This window comes from Ictidomys tridecemlineatus, chromosome 1 (assembly GCF_052094955.1).
Source record: "Ictidomys tridecemlineatus isolate mIctTri1 chromosome 1, mIctTri1.hap1, whole genome shotgun sequence".
In the NCBI taxonomy this organism is placed as follows: Eukaryota; Metazoa; Chordata; class Mammalia; order Rodentia; family Sciuridae; genus Ictidomys; species Ictidomys tridecemlineatus.
The window spans coordinates 126,161,908-126,179,462 of record NC_135477.1 but is presented as its reverse complement, the minus strand read 5'-3'; the positions used below and the strand labels follow the sequence as shown (position 1 = coordinate 126,179,462).

The 17,555-nt window shown below is 47.2% G+C and overlaps 1 protein-coding gene across 1 annotated transcript; it reads right to left on the bottom strand.

Annotated features, from left to right (window-relative positions):
* Positions 1-342: 342 nt before the first annotated feature.
* Pou4f3 (POU class 4 homeobox 3) lies at positions 343-3,218 on the bottom strand. The gene is made up of 2 exons (XM_005324204.4): positions 2,817-3,218; positions 343-2,505 (listed from the first exon to the last, which is right to left on the bottom strand). The coding sequence occupies exons 1-2, from the start codon at positions 2,934-2,936 to the stop codon at positions 1,609-1,611; spliced, it is 1,017 nt and encodes a 338-aa protein (XP_005324261.2). The 5' UTR covers positions 2,937-3,218; the 3' UTR covers positions 343-1,608.
* Positions 3,219-17,555: the final 14,337 nt, after the last annotated feature.

Genomic DNA, 17,555 nt, shown 5'->3' with positions numbered 1-17,555 from the left:
ATGAAGAAGGCTTAGAGAAGTTGGGAAACTAGCCTCAAGATGGTTTAGCCAATGAGTGGAGCCGGAACTCCCACCAGTCAGAGTGCAAAGTTTGGAATTGAAGTTAAATCCAGAGAATAGTCTGATCTGATCGATGGGCAGTGCAGAAGAAAGTGCCTTTAAATAGTCAGATCTCCCCGAAGAGATCCCGGTAAGAGTGAGAGATTGCAGGGGAGAGGAATGCAGAGAAGAGATGGCTGGGGGCTGGCTGGCAGGAAGTGACAGTCCAACCCTTTTGGATTTTCACTTTTAAATCCTCCCAAGACCAGTACCCTTAGCATCCGAGAAGGAAAATTACTGCGATTCGGGTTGAAAAATAAAGCATTTATTTTAGAAGTAAATTCAAGGGGGGAGAAAGAGGAAAAAACTTAATATTTTATTTGCATCAATTCAGAGAATGAAACCAAAGGTCACACGCAACACACAAACTACAAGGATCAACGAAAAAATAAAACATGATGGGGTCAGAGGGACTAGGATGGGAAAAGTCCAGGTCGGTGGTCCTGCTCCTTTTCCCGCGCAAAACTATAAGTGAACCTCCAACGAGAGACACTCACATAAAGAGGAAGGAAAGAAGCGGAGTTAAATAAATAATTGGAATCAACTGATGCCAACAACAACAGTAATAAAAGCGCAAAGAGGTTAGATGTGTTGGAAGGACTTGCATATGATTCGGAGAAGTTACAGTCACTTTGGAGCACTGAGCCGGCAGTCTGGCAAGAGCAGCAGCTGAGGTCGGAGAGTCCTCATTCAGTCTGGTCAGAACACTACCAACTCAACATCCCCCCACACACTCCCTCCCCATCCCTCCCTCCAACCGGCAGTAGTTACCCCTCAAACGCCAGCAGGTCGTGAAGGATGGCCAGAGCTGGTGTGGCTGCTGCTTACAAATAGCCAAGGGATCCCAGCATTTTCAGTCGCTGGATTGGGCCCACTTTTCCGGAGCCCTACTTACCACCAACAGCTCAGAGCCCCCAACTCTCCACACACTTTCCCTGAACCTAATCCATGCTACTTTTTGAGAATTTACTGCAAACCCAAGGATAAGATGGATAGAATTTAGGCGGAGAAGGGAGTATAAGGCTATCCTTTGGAAACATAAGTGTATTTTATATACTCTAATAAATCTCCAGTACGTTTGTGTTCCACTTAGATCCTATACTTTATATTATTATTTATCACTTCCTTTCCATCCCTTCACCCCTTGCCTAATTGCTCTTAGCAAAGTGGCGCTTTCACCCCATCGTCGGGCGGCGGAACCAATCCACTATCCTCTGCTTTGAGGCTCCTGCCCTGAGGTCTCGCTGTCCAACGTGCGAGTGCGGGTTTCAGCACCACGGACAGCACAAGTCCCACCAAGCCGGCCACTTTTGCATTTTTTCCTAGCGCCAAAACTTTTTTGGTGGGAATAGAAAAAAAGAAAAAGAGAAGGCCGGGAGGCAACTAGGCGGGATAAAGGGGAAAGTCTGTGGCTTCGGAGGAGAGAGCCTGACCTGCTAGGAAACACTTTGGCGTTTCCTATAACCGTCCCTGCCATCTCCCGACTCCCGATGCTTTGCCCCGCCGCAGTCAGTGGACAGCTGAGTACTTCATTCGTTTCTGTTTCTGTCTCTGGTTACAAAACCAGACCCTCACCACGTTCTTTTTAAGGTCCAGTTTCTCAGCAATGGCCGCAATCTTCTCGGATGAAGGACGTGGCTGGATGGCAAAATAGGCCTCGAGTGAGCGCTTCTCAGGAGCGGCGATCGACGTGCGTTTGCGCTTGCGCTCGCTGCCATTGAAGAGCTCCGGCTTGCTGTTCTTCTCTCGGTAAGCAGCCTCCGCTTCCTCCAGCCAGGCCTGGAGCACCGGCTTGAGAGCAATCATGTTGTTGTGCGAGAGAGTGAGAGACTCGAACCTGCAGATGGTGCTCTGGCTGAGTGAACCCACGCCAGGGATCTTGAGATTAGCTAGAGCCGCACCCACGTCCGCCTGGGTTACCCCCAACTTGATGCGTCGCTGCTTGAAGCGCTCGGCAAAGGCCTCCAGCTCGCGAGGGTCTGACTCCACGTCACTAAGGCAAGCGGGCATAGTGCTGTGAGGCGCCACGGCGTGCGGGTGACTCATGCCCATAGCCTGGTGCAGGTGGCCCATGGCGCCTAGATGGTGCGGGTGAATCTGAGCCGGCATCACCGAGTGCTCTGGCGCGCCCAAGGCGCTCACGCTAAGCGTGGGCGAGATGTGCTCCAGCAGGTCACCTTCGAGGCCCTGGTGCACTGCGTGATGCGGGTGCGAGGTGAGCGCTGCCGGGTGGGAGATGGGCACCGTGGACGAGGTGGACGTGCAGGGCACGCTGCTCATGGTATGGTAGGTGGCGTCGGGCTTGAACGGATGGTTCTTGCCGTGGGAGACGATATCCACTGCCGCCAGAGCTTCGGCGCGTGCCAGCAGGCTCTCATCAAAGCTTCCAAATATATTACCCTGCAGCTGCAAGCGAGAAGGCGCACAGCACGGTCAGTAGGGAATACTGTCAACTCAGGATTAAAACACATTTTCAAGCAACTGAGATGCCTCTCCTCAAAGCCCAGGTCATAAAAATTAATACGGAGGCAGCAGCTCTGCTGGAACAGACGTGTGGATCAGAGACATGAATGAGAGAGAGCGCCGGGAGAGAGCGCAGGGGAGACAAGGAGAGGGGTTCAGACAGCGGCGATTGTTCTGGGCGACATGAAATAAACATGAAGCTAGTGCCTGTCAAAAACTGTGCCTTAGAGCGGTAATTATGCTCCACTACGTACCTGCGGGGCTGGGAGACAGACTCGGCGCATGGCCTCGGAGCCGGAGTGCAGGCTGGAGAATTTGGGTTCTTGCAGCACCGGGTGCATGCCGAAAGGCTGCTTGGCGTTCATGGCCATCATCTTCGCGCGTCTGGCAGGGAGGCAGCGGGGGACATGGAATCAGGCTCGTCTTGCCTGCTCGCCGCGCTCCAAGTGAGCGCCGATCAGCGCCCGCGCTCCCCTCGCCCTCTCGCTTGCTGCCTCCCCTCTCCCCCACCTGCTTCTTCACTCATCTTACAAGCAGCCTGCCAGGAAGGGCCCGGGCGCGCGCAGGCGTGCACACGAGCCCGGGAGTCGCAGGGGCTGCCCGGGAGGCAAGGCGAGACAGCAGCTCACGGCGCGCCTCTCAGTGCCCGCCGAGGCCGCCCCCTCCACAGCATTTATACCCAGGCCTGCCCGGGTCTCTCCCCGACCGCCCCGCCCCGCCTGGCTCCAACCTGCCAGACCTTACGGATTCTTTCTTCTTCGTCCTGGACTTCCCTCCCCCTCCCCAAAGTCCCGAACCTCTCTGTCCGGTTCCAACTCGCACTGTCTGGATCGAAGGCAGTCTTGTGCTGAGCAGGGGCAGGAAGCTGACCCTACTCCGATACCCCACCACACACACACACACACACACACACACACACCACAGTCGGCCGGGCGGCCGCCAAATTGCCCATTTCCAGGGCGCTCCTGGCCCCACGCCCGAGCAGTCCACCAGAGTCCAGCACCGCTGCTCAGAGAAGAGGCGCCTCCAGAACCCAGACCAAGTCCGGCAAAGGCGAGAGGTTGCCAGAATGAGCCCCTGTTGACCTTCCCCCACCCAGGAGCCCGCCTGGGTGGAGGTACGGGCAGTAACTGTTTTTCCTGTGCTAGAGGCCTGTGGCTTCCCTCACATGCTTGCCTCTCTTGCTTTCTCCAATCTTCCAAGGGAAGGAAGCTTTCTGAAAGTTCTCTAGAATAGTGACAGTTCAGAACAGCCCACCTGGCCTGCTTAATTAAGGTCAATGCACTTCTGCTGGGCCATCCCTGCTTACAAACCCCATTGCCCCTAACAACAGCTACTATTTTTGAGCTACTAATATGTGCTAAGCCATTTAGAGTTCCATTTAGAGTTCAATCCTATGGGGCAATGATCCCCTTATATAGATGGGGAAATCAAAGGTCAGAAGGTTAAGGCTTTTGGCCCAAGACTACGTGGTTGAATAGAGCCATTTACTCACTCTGTTATCCATCCCCCCAAATATTTCCAACAGCCTACTGTGTGCCCGGCCCCACAATTGATTTCCGGGACTCTTGACTACTTAGCCTCTGTGTCTTCCAGAAGTTTCGAGACTTGAGGGCCCAGGTGATCCTGTCCGGATTCCCTCCCTCTCCCCGCCCACCCCGTGTCTCCTGCCCTCTCTTCCCCTCTTCTTCCCTCTTATTTTCTCTCCTTTCCCCGAGCTGGTAAACATCGTCAATAATGGATGGGGAATCCAGGGACTGCGGCCGCGCTCAGGGTTGGGAAAGAAACCCCGCGCGCCCAGCTGCGTCTCCGCAGCCACCTCCGCTTCCGCCAAGGGAGCGGTTTTCAGGGTTTTAGGCGCATCACCTGAGCTTCGGGAGTGCGTGTGCCCCGTTCCCCAGAATCTTAACGCGATGGGGGCGGGACGATGGAGGAGACTCACACACACACCCACACCCTGACCTAAGAGGAAGTCCTGCCTACGCCCAACTTTCCTTTCCACTTGACACCCTCAATCCCTTCCCATCCACGCCAGCTCAGGGCGGGGAGGAGGTGCGGGGGCGGAATCCAGGCGGAGGACGCCAGGCGCAAGCGCTTTTGCCAAACTTCTGTGACTCTTTCCTCCGCTCTGAATTGGGAATTGCATTCACGTGTGCTTTCTTGGGTTCCAGTGAAGATGTTTTGAGCTAGAGTAGTCAAGAAAGCATTGCGCATTACTCAAACTAGTGTTGAGTAAACTTCCTCACAGCCTTGTGCACCCTCCCTCAGACTCCCTCAAAATGCACCTCTACCTCTCTCTGGCGGAGAGACCATTAGATCTTCTCAACGCTTCTGTACTGCAGGGTCCTCATCTGTAAAATGGGGATAATAGTTTCTTCCCCGCTGATTATTGAGAGGAACACTCTGAGAGACGGACTTGACACAGTACCTGGCACATTGGAAATCAGAATAAACGTTAGTTCCTCTCTTCTTCCTCAACTTAAAGAGAAAGTGATGGAGAGTGGGAATGGCCTGGGGTTATATCCCTGGGGAATGTTTCCTCTGAGGGTGCAAACTGTGGTTCCTTCCTCTCTATTCTTTAGCTCCAGCTTTATGCCAGAATACCAAGGACTGAAACACAAATGTGAATCAGACTCCAGCCCTGCCTTCAGAGAGTGGCCAGTCTAAAATCCACAGCAGGAAATTGTATACTCAGGAATAAGGCAAGAAATAAGGATGGCGAGATTAATATATATATTAATATATATATCACGATGGAGGATATATATTTAATATATATATATGACGATGGAATATATATATATATATATATATATATATATATATATCACACTACAGGCCTCAGAGAGGCCTAGGTTTGGAGCTGCACTCTGATGCTAGACCTCAGCTTACCTATAAGGAGATCATTGCTAAAAGCTTCCAACTTTAACAATCAAAAAAATGGTTAATTTAAAAAACATTTTGAGCAAATCAGAATTTCTGTTCAGGATCCATCGGTTTCCCAAAAGCAGAGCAGTAGTTTTTTACTATTTAGGATCACTAAGTCTTGTTTCTATCCAATGCTGGAAGCCCAAAGGGAAAAGGAGAATGAAAGTGGGGGTATGGGATCTGCATCATGCCTGGCCTCGTGGTGCCCTAGGACCCACGCTCACTCCATAATACCCTAGTTGGGAAGCTGAATCTGCAGAAACTAGGCCCATCCACATCCATCTTCTTTCTCTTCTCTGTTTCCTCAGGGTCCTTGGAGTTGCTGACGGGATCACAGTCAGGTATCAGTCAGTGACAAAACAAAACCAACAACTGCTCTGTCTTCAGAGTTGACCCTTACCTCACCAGCTCCACTTCCACCACCACCACCCCCAGGCATTAGGATCACAAACCGGAAAACATTCTCCCATCCTTCCCTCCCAGAAGGTCTACTAGCAGCTCTCTGCAGCCAGCAGTAAGCTGATATTCATCACTAAGGACTAGTCTTCATGGAAAGGTCCTGGAGATAACAGCCTGGAAGAGACAGACCATACAGAACACAATTGGAAGGGGAGCCTTAGAACACAATTAACAACACCTTCCAGGATTTGCAAACTTAAATTCAATTAAAGGCAAATCTGGTAAAATAAGTTAGTTACTCCAGTTGGGTACATGAAAGGGAGATTGAATGATGATAAATTGGACAGTGCATGCTCAACCCATGGCATTAAATTACAGTTCACACACACACACACACACACACACACACACACACACACACACTCCCACATGTGCACCGTGTACATGGGCCAAACAAAATTTGTCCAGGTTCCAAGTAAGGACCACATGGGCATTAAAGCAAGTGTCACTAAAGGGGCCATATCCTTTATTAAAGCAGCATTCCAGAATGCTTGGGATGCTGATGGCTGGGTCTTGTAAGTAGGTTCTGTGGGGAAAGAGGGCAGATACACAGAATTGCCACATAAACTCTAAGTGAGGGTACAAAGCATTCAATCCTCCAGAAGGACTAGCTTTGTAGGGAACAAAGGGATGGGGAGGGGGTGCAGTGGCATTTTCCTATGAGCTAGTAGCTCTCAACTTTAGTATAAATAAAAATAACCTGCAGCCTTTTAAAACTACAGCATCCCAGCCTCACACCCAGAGATTTTGACGATAAGGGCTCTTTAAGAGATATCCATGATTTGAATGCAGATGGGACTCACAAATTGCAAATCTTACTCGGGACACCTATCACTGGACTCAATATTGTTTTTGATTGAAGCCCTGTCCTAGGCCAGGAGTGGTGGCACATGCCTGTAATACCAGCAACTCAGGAAGCTAAGGCAAGAGGATCCTAAGTTCAAGTCCAGCCTGGGCAACTCAGTGAGACACTGTCTCAGAATAAAAAGGACTGGGTTTGTGACTCAGTAGTAGAGCATCCCTGGGTTCAAGCCCCAGTAGTTGGGGGAGGGGTGGCCCTGCCTAATTATGTGAGTTTCCTGGAGACTCAAGAGTTTTCCTTTTAAGAGCTCCCAATGTCTTTTGAATCTTCCTCTATTATTTCTTAGTAAGAATGTGAGATTTTTGTGCCCTCTGCTCTTTGAAGAACTCTGAGACTTCTTTGAAAATAAGTTTGTTTTTTTTTCTCTCTCTCTCTCTCCTCTGTCTCCAATACTTGTGTCTATGGGCAAAGCACCATGTAGAAGCTTACTGTAACTTGTGTCAAATGAATGAATACATGAACAATGTTCTCCCCAGGACTCTAGCAGAGGGGATGATGGTGACAACAATAGACTTTTATAGAGTGGCTCCTATTTGCAAGGCTCTGAGCTAGGTGCTTCAGAAGTACTGAATTTCTGTACCAAGCCTATATCATTGTGCCCATTTTGCAGATGAGAAAACTGAGACACACAGAGATTAACATTCTCAAGACCATACAGTTAGGCACTGATGGGGTGGGGATTGGAATCCAGGTTTATCTGACTCCCCAGCCCTTGCTCTTAACTAACAACCTGGGCTGGCACCCATTACCCTTCACCCAAGCCCAGGGGCTGAGGCAATAGGGTGAGCAGGGTTTTACTTTTCTCCTTCTTCCAAAGACTCCGAGGCTGGACAGGCTCCAAGCACACTTCCGGCAGAAGCAGGTTCGGAAAAGCAGCAGCTACCCCCAACCACCTTCTTTTCTGGCCAAGCCTCACCTTGGAGCATTGGAGAGGGGGCAGGGAGGGTGGAATGGGAGATGGCCTCCTGGATAGGACTCCCGAATTCAAGATGCCATCGCGGGGAGGCAGCTGGCATGGCTGCCTGGCCAGGTGTTCGCAGCCGCCTGCCTGGTCTTCCTCTCCCTTTCTCTCATCTCTTTTCACAAACTTCTCACATGTACTCGCCGCCTGTGCATCTGCTGCTGGACTCGCCTGTCGGCCGCTGCCCCTCATTGTCTGCTCCAGCTTGGACGATCCGAGATGCCCAGAGGGACTCAGGAGCCGGAGGCCAAGCATCCTAGATGCTTGATCTGCCTGATGGGCACGCGACAGGAGCCCTCCCCCCACCCCACCCCCCGTTGTGGACAGGCACTTCCTGCCTCTCTCAGCCTCAGTTTCTCCATTTGAAAAAGGACCGAGCCAGGTGGATCTCTAAGAGCACTTCCCAAACACATTTTTTTTCACTGAACATATATTTACTGAGCACCTATATTAGGCAACCACTATGACAGAATATAGGAATTTAACTGCAAAAAAAAAAAAGCAGCACTTCCCCCCATCATACCCATGAATCAATCTCCTGGGCTGTCACTTGAGCCAAAGGGAAGGAATAAATAAGATAGTAAACAACTGCTACAGAGAAAATAACCCAGAGTGGTGGGGCAGAATAGAAGGGGTGAAAGGGAAGAAGTGAGCTTGAGGCCAAGGCCTGAGGGAGAAGAGGGAAGATAAAAGGATCAGTAAGTACAAAAGTGGGAACAAGCCTGGGGTGTTCAAGGAAGGGGAAGGGGCTTGAGTGAGGTAGTGAATAAACAGAGAACAGAGAGACATGGGTTGGCCAGGAGCTATTCTGAGCAGAGAGGGGGCCAAGGGTGATGATAGCATGTGAGGTCCACGCTCAGAGGACCTTGCTGGTGCCTTGGCAGGAACTGGATTGAAGCTATGCAGAGTATAAAAGAGAGGTCCCCATTGGGGGATGGGGGCTGAGGCTAGTGCTTCATGGGGAATCCCGATTGACAGTTTGGATCTAAGGTGCTGTTGCCAGGAGACCCTTTCTAATAACTTCTGACCTTGGGTGCTTAGCTTTTTGACAGCCCCCCATTGTACTGTAGGTCCTGCCGTGTCTTCAAAGGTGAGCTCTACACTGGAGATACCTGGGCGGCAGCAGTATGGCTAGCTCTGTGCTCTCTGGACTCTACCATCACAGAGCCCTCTTCCTGGTAGATAAGGACTGGTTTTGCCTTCCTCCATCTCCAGTTCCCAGGCATCTTAGAGTATAAAATCGTGAGGTCAATCCTTTGTGGCCTACTTGATATCCCTCTCTTTCACAGGCCAAACAATTAGGCCACTTCTCTAGCCAGCTCTGTCGTGAAGAGGTAGCAAGGGAGTAGTACAGTGGACAGAGCACAGGATTTACATGTGGATATATAGCCAAGCTGCTGTGTGACCCTGGACAAGCCACTCATGGTCTCTGTTTCTTAATCACTACTAGAAGGCTAGGGAGAAAGGCTCCTTATCCCCTCCCTGTGTAGATATTCAAGGCTCAAAGTATGGGTCTTGGAAAGAGGGTGGTGGCCAAATCCATCATCATCAATGGAAATCAAGTTCTGATGGTTCTGTAGGGCCCACTGCACAAGATCTCTGTTGCTTCCGGTATTCAAGAAAGGCTTTCTGAGCATCTCCTCAGACACTAGCACATTCTAGGCCTGGGGATAAAATGAAGAACAAGACCCCCATCATCCCTACTTTAAGACACCTTAAGAGTCTGCTGCTGTCTTACTCTGCTTTCACAGTAACTCTCAGAAACAGGCATTATCCCCTCACCCTTTTCCTTTCTATAGAAAAGGAAACTGGAGCTCAGAGACATGAAATGACTTGTCTACCAGTATACAGCTCTCACTTGAGAGCCTGGCTGGGCATTATATCAGTTAATCCTCACTAACAGGAACTGTTATTACTTCTTTTTCACAGAAAGAAGAACTGAGGATCAGAGAAGTTAAGCATGTTCTTTGAGGTCACACAGGAATAGGTAGCTCAGATAGGATTTAAACTAAGGTCTGCTGACCCCAGACCATAAGCTTTCTCCACACACAAAGCAACCTCCAGAAAAAGGGGGTGAAACTTCCTGCCACTTTTTTGCTTGCCCTTAGGCCCCAGAATCGGTAAAAAAAAAAAAAAAAAAAAAAAAGCCATTAATCACCCTTCCTAAATAAAAAAAAGAAAAGAAAAGAAAAATTAAGAAAAATAGAAAAAGAAAGGAAGAAAAGAAAAGGGAAGAGGGAAAACAAGTGAAGGCTTTGCTCCCATCAGGGGGGAAATCGGCGTCTTGTCGCCTAGCTTCATGCCCTGATTTATGATAAAAAATTTAGAGGAAATCATTTATATTTTAAAGGATCTAAATAGCTGCATGAAAGTTTTATCTAAAGTGCCACTGTATTTATAGGCAGTTCTTCCATGCTGGAGGTAATTAATAGATGTATAAATCGCTGGGCTCCCAGCTCTCCTGCGCGCCTGCCTGGATGGTGGCGCGGGCCTTGGCACTTGGGGACCTCGGCAGGAGAAAGGGGAGACAGCAGCGCAGGGATCTACACCACGGCTCACGCCCCCTCCCTTGGTGTGGGAAGCCTGTGCCGGGGACCCCAGGTTCATGTGCATTCGACAGCGGTTGCAGCCCTGCTGCGGTTCCCAGCCGCCCACCAACTCCTACTCCTGGTCAGGACTCCAAAAAGATCCCCGAGGGGAGGCCAGCCCCCCATCCGTCCTTCCAGCCATGCAAGCTGTCTCTCCATTCTCCGGGAGGTCCCTTTAGATGAAATCCTGGGCTCCCTGGCTCCCCCACCCCAACTTGAACCAGTCGCCCATTTCTCCCTGGGTGTGCCCCTGCCCAGGATGCCAGGTGCTTGTTTTGGAAAAGGGAGCCAGTTGCAAGAGGCCCGAAGCTCTTGGCTTACTTTAATTACGCTGTGAAATATTGATGGTTTGGCTCTCTCCACGGCCGCCACACCTTAGGAGAGGGGAGCGGGGGCCCAGGGATGAACAAGTTAAGCAAGGCCAGATGGCTTCCCTTCAGACACACCGCGCAGACCGACAGACCGAGGTGTCACTGCCTGAGATCATCACCGAGCACTGAATAATTGATGGGTCTCCTGAATTCGAAAAGGAAAAAAAGAAAATGCACCAAATTGGAAATAACAGTAATGATTCATTCGTGGATGCGCCTTTGGAAATTGGGAGAGAGAGGTGTGTTCACCTAGCGGGTTGTGGGTGGAGAGGTGGGGGACAAAAAGCAACTAACGGGGTCCCTCCTCCCTTCTTGGGGTCCTTCCAGCTGGCTACATTGGGCAGCCTTTGCCATCTGGAGGTGGAGCCTCTAAATACACTTCTCTTTTCCTTGGGAACCAGGAGCAGGCCTTACTGCTTTCATTTCCCATCCTCACCAAACAATGGGGCTCCAAAAACTTAGCTAGTGGCTCTTCACTGCATCCTTAAAATTGACTCTGTGCTTTTTCCTCCTTCTTTCCTTTCTTCCTCCCTTCCTTCCTTCCTTCCTTATCTTATGGCCCTCTACATGGCACAACTGAAGGAGCTGATATCCTGGGGAATGGAGACTTTTTAAAAATTTTTTCATATATACATATATAATTTTTAGTTATCCATGACAGTAGAATATATTTTGGCAGACTATATATACATAAAGTATAACTGATTCTACTAGGTTCTCACTCTTGTAGTCCTACATAATGTGGAATTACCCTGGTGGTGTATTCAAATACAAGCCTAGGAAAGTTCTGACCAATTACTTCTACCATCTTCCCTATTTCCTTTCCCCCTCCCTTTCTTCATTACCCTTTTTTGAGTCCAATCTATTTATGCTTTTCCCCTCCCCAACCTCCCTTGTTCCCGTTAGGCTCCACAAATCAGAGAGAATATATTTGGCCTTTGGTTTTTGAGATTGGCTTATTTCACTTAGCCTGATAGTCTCTAGTTCCATCCATTGACCTGGGCAAATGACCTAGTGAATTCATCTGGGGAGTTGGAGAGGAGGTGTTGGTGGTGATGTTTCTGGTGGAGATGGGGGAGACCTCACCATCTGTCTGGTCTATCCTATTTGGGATGGACTGGATGGAGTAAAAGATTTTGACATGGTTTGACCTTGCCCTGGACATACAAGGGCATACCATTACTTGGTAGGGTTTTACAGTTACTGTCTCCTTAGAAACAAAGCAAAATACTATGAGCAACTACTACCCTAACCCATTCCTTCCTAGGTATATTTATCTAGAATTTATTATCTCTCTCTCTCTCTCTCTTTATTTTTAATCTAACAAACAGGACAGTGACGATAGGGCCCTATCATTGGGTTTAACATATGAGTTCTACTACAGTGGGAATACAGAGAACCTGGAGGCTCTTTTTTGGGGGGAGGGAGGTACTGGGGATTGAACTCAGGGGCACTCTACCACTAAGCCACATCCCCAGTCCTATTTTACATTTTTTTTTTTTTTTAGAGACAGGGTCTCACCGAGTTGCTTAGTGCTTTGCTTTTGCTGAGGCTGGCTTTGAACTTGTGATCCTCCTGCCTTAGCCTCCCAAGCCGCTGGGATTACACATGTGTCATCATGCCCAGGTCATCCATTTTTTTTCTTTTCTTTTTTTAAAAAAATTTTTTGTAGTTGTAGATGGACAGAATGCCTTTATTTTATCTGTTCATTTTCATATGGTGCTGAGGTTTGAACCCAATGCCACACACATGCTAGGCAAGCGCTCTGCCACTGAGTCCTCATCCACTTCTTTCGCTCTTTCATTTTACTTCCTGAGCAGTGTAGAAACTTATTCATGTACTTGCAACTGAGTCTTTTAAATATATTTTCAAAATTTTATTTTGGATACAGCATAACATTTCACTCCATGTCTATAATGTGTTATGATTAGATCAGGGTAATTGTTTTATCCATTACTTAGACGCTTACCATTTCTTTATGTTCAGAATATTCAAAATCTTCTCTACTAACTGCTTTGAAATAGAAAATTCCTTTTCATTAACCATGACAACTGAATCTTTCAAAATTTAAAGCCAGGTCTGAAGGTAAATAGGCAAATCCTGAAATGAATGTCATATTCTAAGTGGGCTGCAAGACTCACAACATGGGAGATGCGTCCTCTGTTACGTTTCACATTTAAAATCTTTTTCTACAAAGAGCACATTACACATAACCAGGCAGTTTCACTGCAGAAGGAAATGCCTGCATCATCTGTGAGTAAGTGGCAAGTGGCCCTAGGTCCTATTCAGAGAGACCTTGATGGCTGCCCCGAGTGGAAGTGGCTATGCGGTGGAGAGTGGCCTTGGGGTCTGAGTGAGTCAAGGAAGCCATCTGGGGGTTGCTGAGACCTATGGGAAGAAGGGACTAGCCACATGATAAGCTCTGGGAAGAACAATCTAGGCAGAGTCCTGGATAGAAATGGGTTTGTATGTTCAAGGACCAGGAAGAAGGCTGCTATGGCTGGAGCCATTGGAACAGTGGGAAGCAAAGGTGAATTTTGAGAGGTGAAGAAATTAAGTGTGACTTATAAGCTAGTGCATGTAATATATGTTTAACTCCAAGTACAGTGGAAGGGTTTTTGGAGGGTTTTGGGCGGGGGTACCAGGGATTGAATTCAGGGACACTGTACCACTGAGCCACATCCCCAGTCCTATTTTACAATTTTTTTAGAGACAGGGTCTCACTGAGTTGCTTAGCGCCTTGCTTTTGCTAAGGCTGGCTTTGAACTCAAGATCCTCCTGCCTCAGCCCCCCAAGCAGACAGGATTACAGGCATGTGCCACCGTACCCCACAGAAGGTTTTGTTGTTGTTGTTGTTCTTCTTCTTAGATATACATGACAGTAGAATGTATTTCAACATATTATACATACACGGAGTGTAGCTTATTCTAATTTGGATCCCATTTTGTGGTTGTGCATAATGTGGAGTTTCACTGGTTGTGAATTCATATATAAGCATAGGAAAGTTCTGTCCAATTCATTCTACGGTGTTTTCTATTCCCATCTCCTCTCCCTTCCCTTCATTTTTCTTTGCAGTGGAAGGTTTTAAATAGGAGAGTGATAAAAATTTTGATAAAAATTTCACCCAAAGGGATAAATCTCAGACTTAGGCAGGTAGGTGGCAGAGAGGTTTTCCAAGGGAAAAAAAATGGCACTCTTGCCATTCCCTCTCTCTACAATATTCTTCTCCCAGATAGCCCTAGGGCTCATTTCAACTCAAATGTCACCTAAGTGCAGTCTTCCCTGAGTGTTTAAATTCTGCAGTCATCTCCCCTCCCATATTTCCGATTTTTCCTACTGTTTCATTTTTTCTCCATAGCACTTATCATGTTACATACCTTATAGCTCTCTTTTATTTATTTATTTATTTTAAATTTTTATTTGTTTTTTTTTTTTTTGGAACCAGGGATTGAACTCAGGGCACTCAACCACTGAGGCACATCCCCAGACAGATTTTATATTTTATTTAGAGACAGGGTCTCACTCAGTTGCTTAGCATCCTCACTTTTGCTAGGCTGGGTTTGAACTCTCAATCCTCCTACCTCAGCCTCCCAAGCCACTGGAATTACAGGCATGTGCCACCATGCCCAGTCTCTATCTTATTTATTGAATAGTCTACTGTCTATTTTCCTAACACAACCCAAGCCCAATGAGAAAGGGACTTGACTTTAATCACCACTGTATACCTTCTGCCACAAATTCTGACCAGGGCTCAATCAGTATGTGCTGAATAAATGAGTTCACCTGAGCTGAGCTTGGGTATCATGTGATTTTCATACATGAAGAGTGTCACTGCCTGTACCATTGGGGAGGTATTTTTTTTTAAAGTTTAGCTCTATTCATATCTTCTCATTCACACCCTCAACAACTGACGGGAGGTTACAGTTGAAGGGATGTTTGTTTTTTTTTGGTCTTGGAAGGTGTCAAAGGTGAGTGCCCATGTGGACATCTACGTCTTATCATACCTTGGTCCCCATCATTCTTGCTAAGCCCATTCCCATCTCAAAACCTCTGTCTTTATGTTCTGCTGTCTCGTATCTTCTTTTCTCCAATCCCTCACATGACTGACTTCTCTTAGACATTCAATTCTTAGCTCAAATGTCACCTCATTAGAGAGGACTTGCCTGGCCACCAATTAAAATTATTTCCATCTGGCCCTTCTCTCCCATCAGTCATGCCTACCCCATGACTCCACTCTTATTTTTTTTCAGCATAGTACTTATTACTACCTGAAAACAACTTGTTCCTTTACTGCTTGACTTATCTCCCTAGAATATGAATTTTATAAAAGCAGCCAAGGTTAACCCCGTGTGCCATGGGATCCTCAGTACCTGGCAGAAGGAGTGCTCAAAATGTGCACCGAATGAACGAGAAAGTGAATGAGGGCAGCCGACAAGCAAGGTTAGCCTGGAGCTGCAGAGTAAATGATTGGCATTGCCTGGGAAACCTAATTCCCCCTCCCCTCCTCCCCTTTAGACCACATTGTCTTCCCGATGTATGTGGGAAAAGATACCTGAAACGATTAACAAGAAGAGCTGGAACTTTTCTAAGCCCATCGAAGGGGGAAATGCTGAGCTCTCGTGGAGAAAAGAGAAAGCGTGTCCTGGCTTTGGGAGGATCACTGCTTCCATTGTTCACCTGAGACTTTGGGTCAAGAAAGCAGATTTCTGACATCATAAAACTGATTAAGATGAAAAGAAAAAAAAAAAAACTTGACACTGGCTATGACATGACTGTTCCATTGTACAATCTGATCGAGGAAATGTATCTAGGATTACCCAGACAGTCAATTATTCATGAGCTAAACGTCCAGGCATCAATTACCTGGCTTGATGCTCTTATTCATTAAGGAGATTGAACAGTCCAACTTAACAAAGCTGGAGAAAGTTGCTAAGTAACAGAAGTTACCTGACCAGCCACAATACTGCAACCTCCACAATATGAGTCCTTTTATGGCAAGAGAGGGCCCCGGGATCACCAGCACGAGAGATCAAGTGGTAAACTGCACTTGGGCTAATTTCAGCGTTAGCTCAAGGAAGGAGGCTGAGGGTGGATGGGCTGGATTTGGAGAAGGCAGAAGTAATGAACAAGATAGAAACTAAGTCACTTTTTTGTTTTCTCTGCAGTGCTGGAAATCAAACTCAGGGCCCTGTATACACTAAGCTAGATCAAACCCAGGGCCCTGTTTACCACTGAACTACACCCTACTCCCGACTAAGTCACCCTTCCTTAATGAGGTGGACATTTATCAGGAAGAATTAAAATATTTCACTTGGAGGAGGGGACTTGGAATTGGGTTTCTGGGGCAGTGCCAATCGGTTACTCTTCAGCTCTAGGCCAACCCTAGTTATCTAACTCACTCATTCATTTATTCATTCACTTAGTATGTATTTAGAGGACCACCTGTATGCCAGGCTCTGGAGATTCCATGACACATAGGGTTAACCTCATCTGCTATTATAGATCCTATAGTCTAGGGAGACCTCACAGGTGATACATACGAATATTTTTATAACAATTCAGAGATGCTTATGTAGCATAAAATTGAATAAAAGTGAAATACTAGAATAACAAGATTTCCTTGGGTGATACAAATTCTTGGATTTTCTGTTCAGGCATCTATTTTAGAATGAGTCAGAAAAAAATATTCTAAAGATAGGGGAAATTCTCAACAGAATACAAGCATTTATACAGAAAACAGAACTTTAAATACTCAAAACAAATAACTTTCTCCTCAGAAAATCTCACTCTACTATGTATAAAATGATGTATAATACAGGCTGAGGTTGCGGCTCAGCAGTAGAACGCTCACCTAGCATGTGCAAGGCACTGGGTTCTATCCTCAGCACCACATAAAAATAAATAAATAAAATAAAAGTATTGTGTTCAACTGCAACTAAAATATATGTATATTAAACAACCTTCACAACCACCATCAATGCTTGTCTGTGTGCCTTTTATCATCGGGAAAAAGACTTACATATATTTAGACTTTAGGATACAAATCTTAAGAAAAGGAGTTTGTTCTGGCATTTGCTGCCTACAGCATTTCACTCAGGGCCATTGAAAAATCAGGATGCTCACTACATCTGTTTTGCTGGTACCAGACACAGGGGTGCAGGCAGGAACAGCTCATGCCCTGCATAGTCTAGTGCACTAGAAAAATGTGGAAACCTTTGCCCAAACTTATCAAAAATTTCCAGATAGCAAACTGAAGCACCTGACCAAATGCAGGGCCCTTCTCAGCACAGGACCTCATGCAACTGCACAGGTCTGGTGCCCAAAGCTGGTCATGTGGTGTGGGTGGTTAGGAGCTGGACTTCCAAGTGAGACACAGGTGGGTGTAAGCCTTAGCTTCACCCTTATTAGCTGTCATTCTTGCTCCATCTCCATTTCCTTTGTAAAATAGAGATAAGACTCGGGTTTTGAGAAGATTAAGTGAGACCATGCCTGGAACATGCTAACCAAACCATTGGGAATAATTATCTTTAATTCTATGGAAATGTCAGTGATAATTTAGTGACTATGGGGCCAGTCTGCACCAAGCCTGGTTCTAAGCGTCTGCACGGGGTAACTTCAATAGAAGAATGCATACTCCAAATGACACAAATCCCCCTTTCTCTGCACTTGGGTATCACCTGGCCTACCAAGGAATCTTCAGTAAGATTCCTTTCTCCCCACATCTGTCGACACCTGAGAGGGACCTGATTTTTGGTGATGTGAATATTTTCATGTGAGGTAGGACTGTTGTTGTCAGTTTGATAACTTAGGTTCTTTCCTGGCCA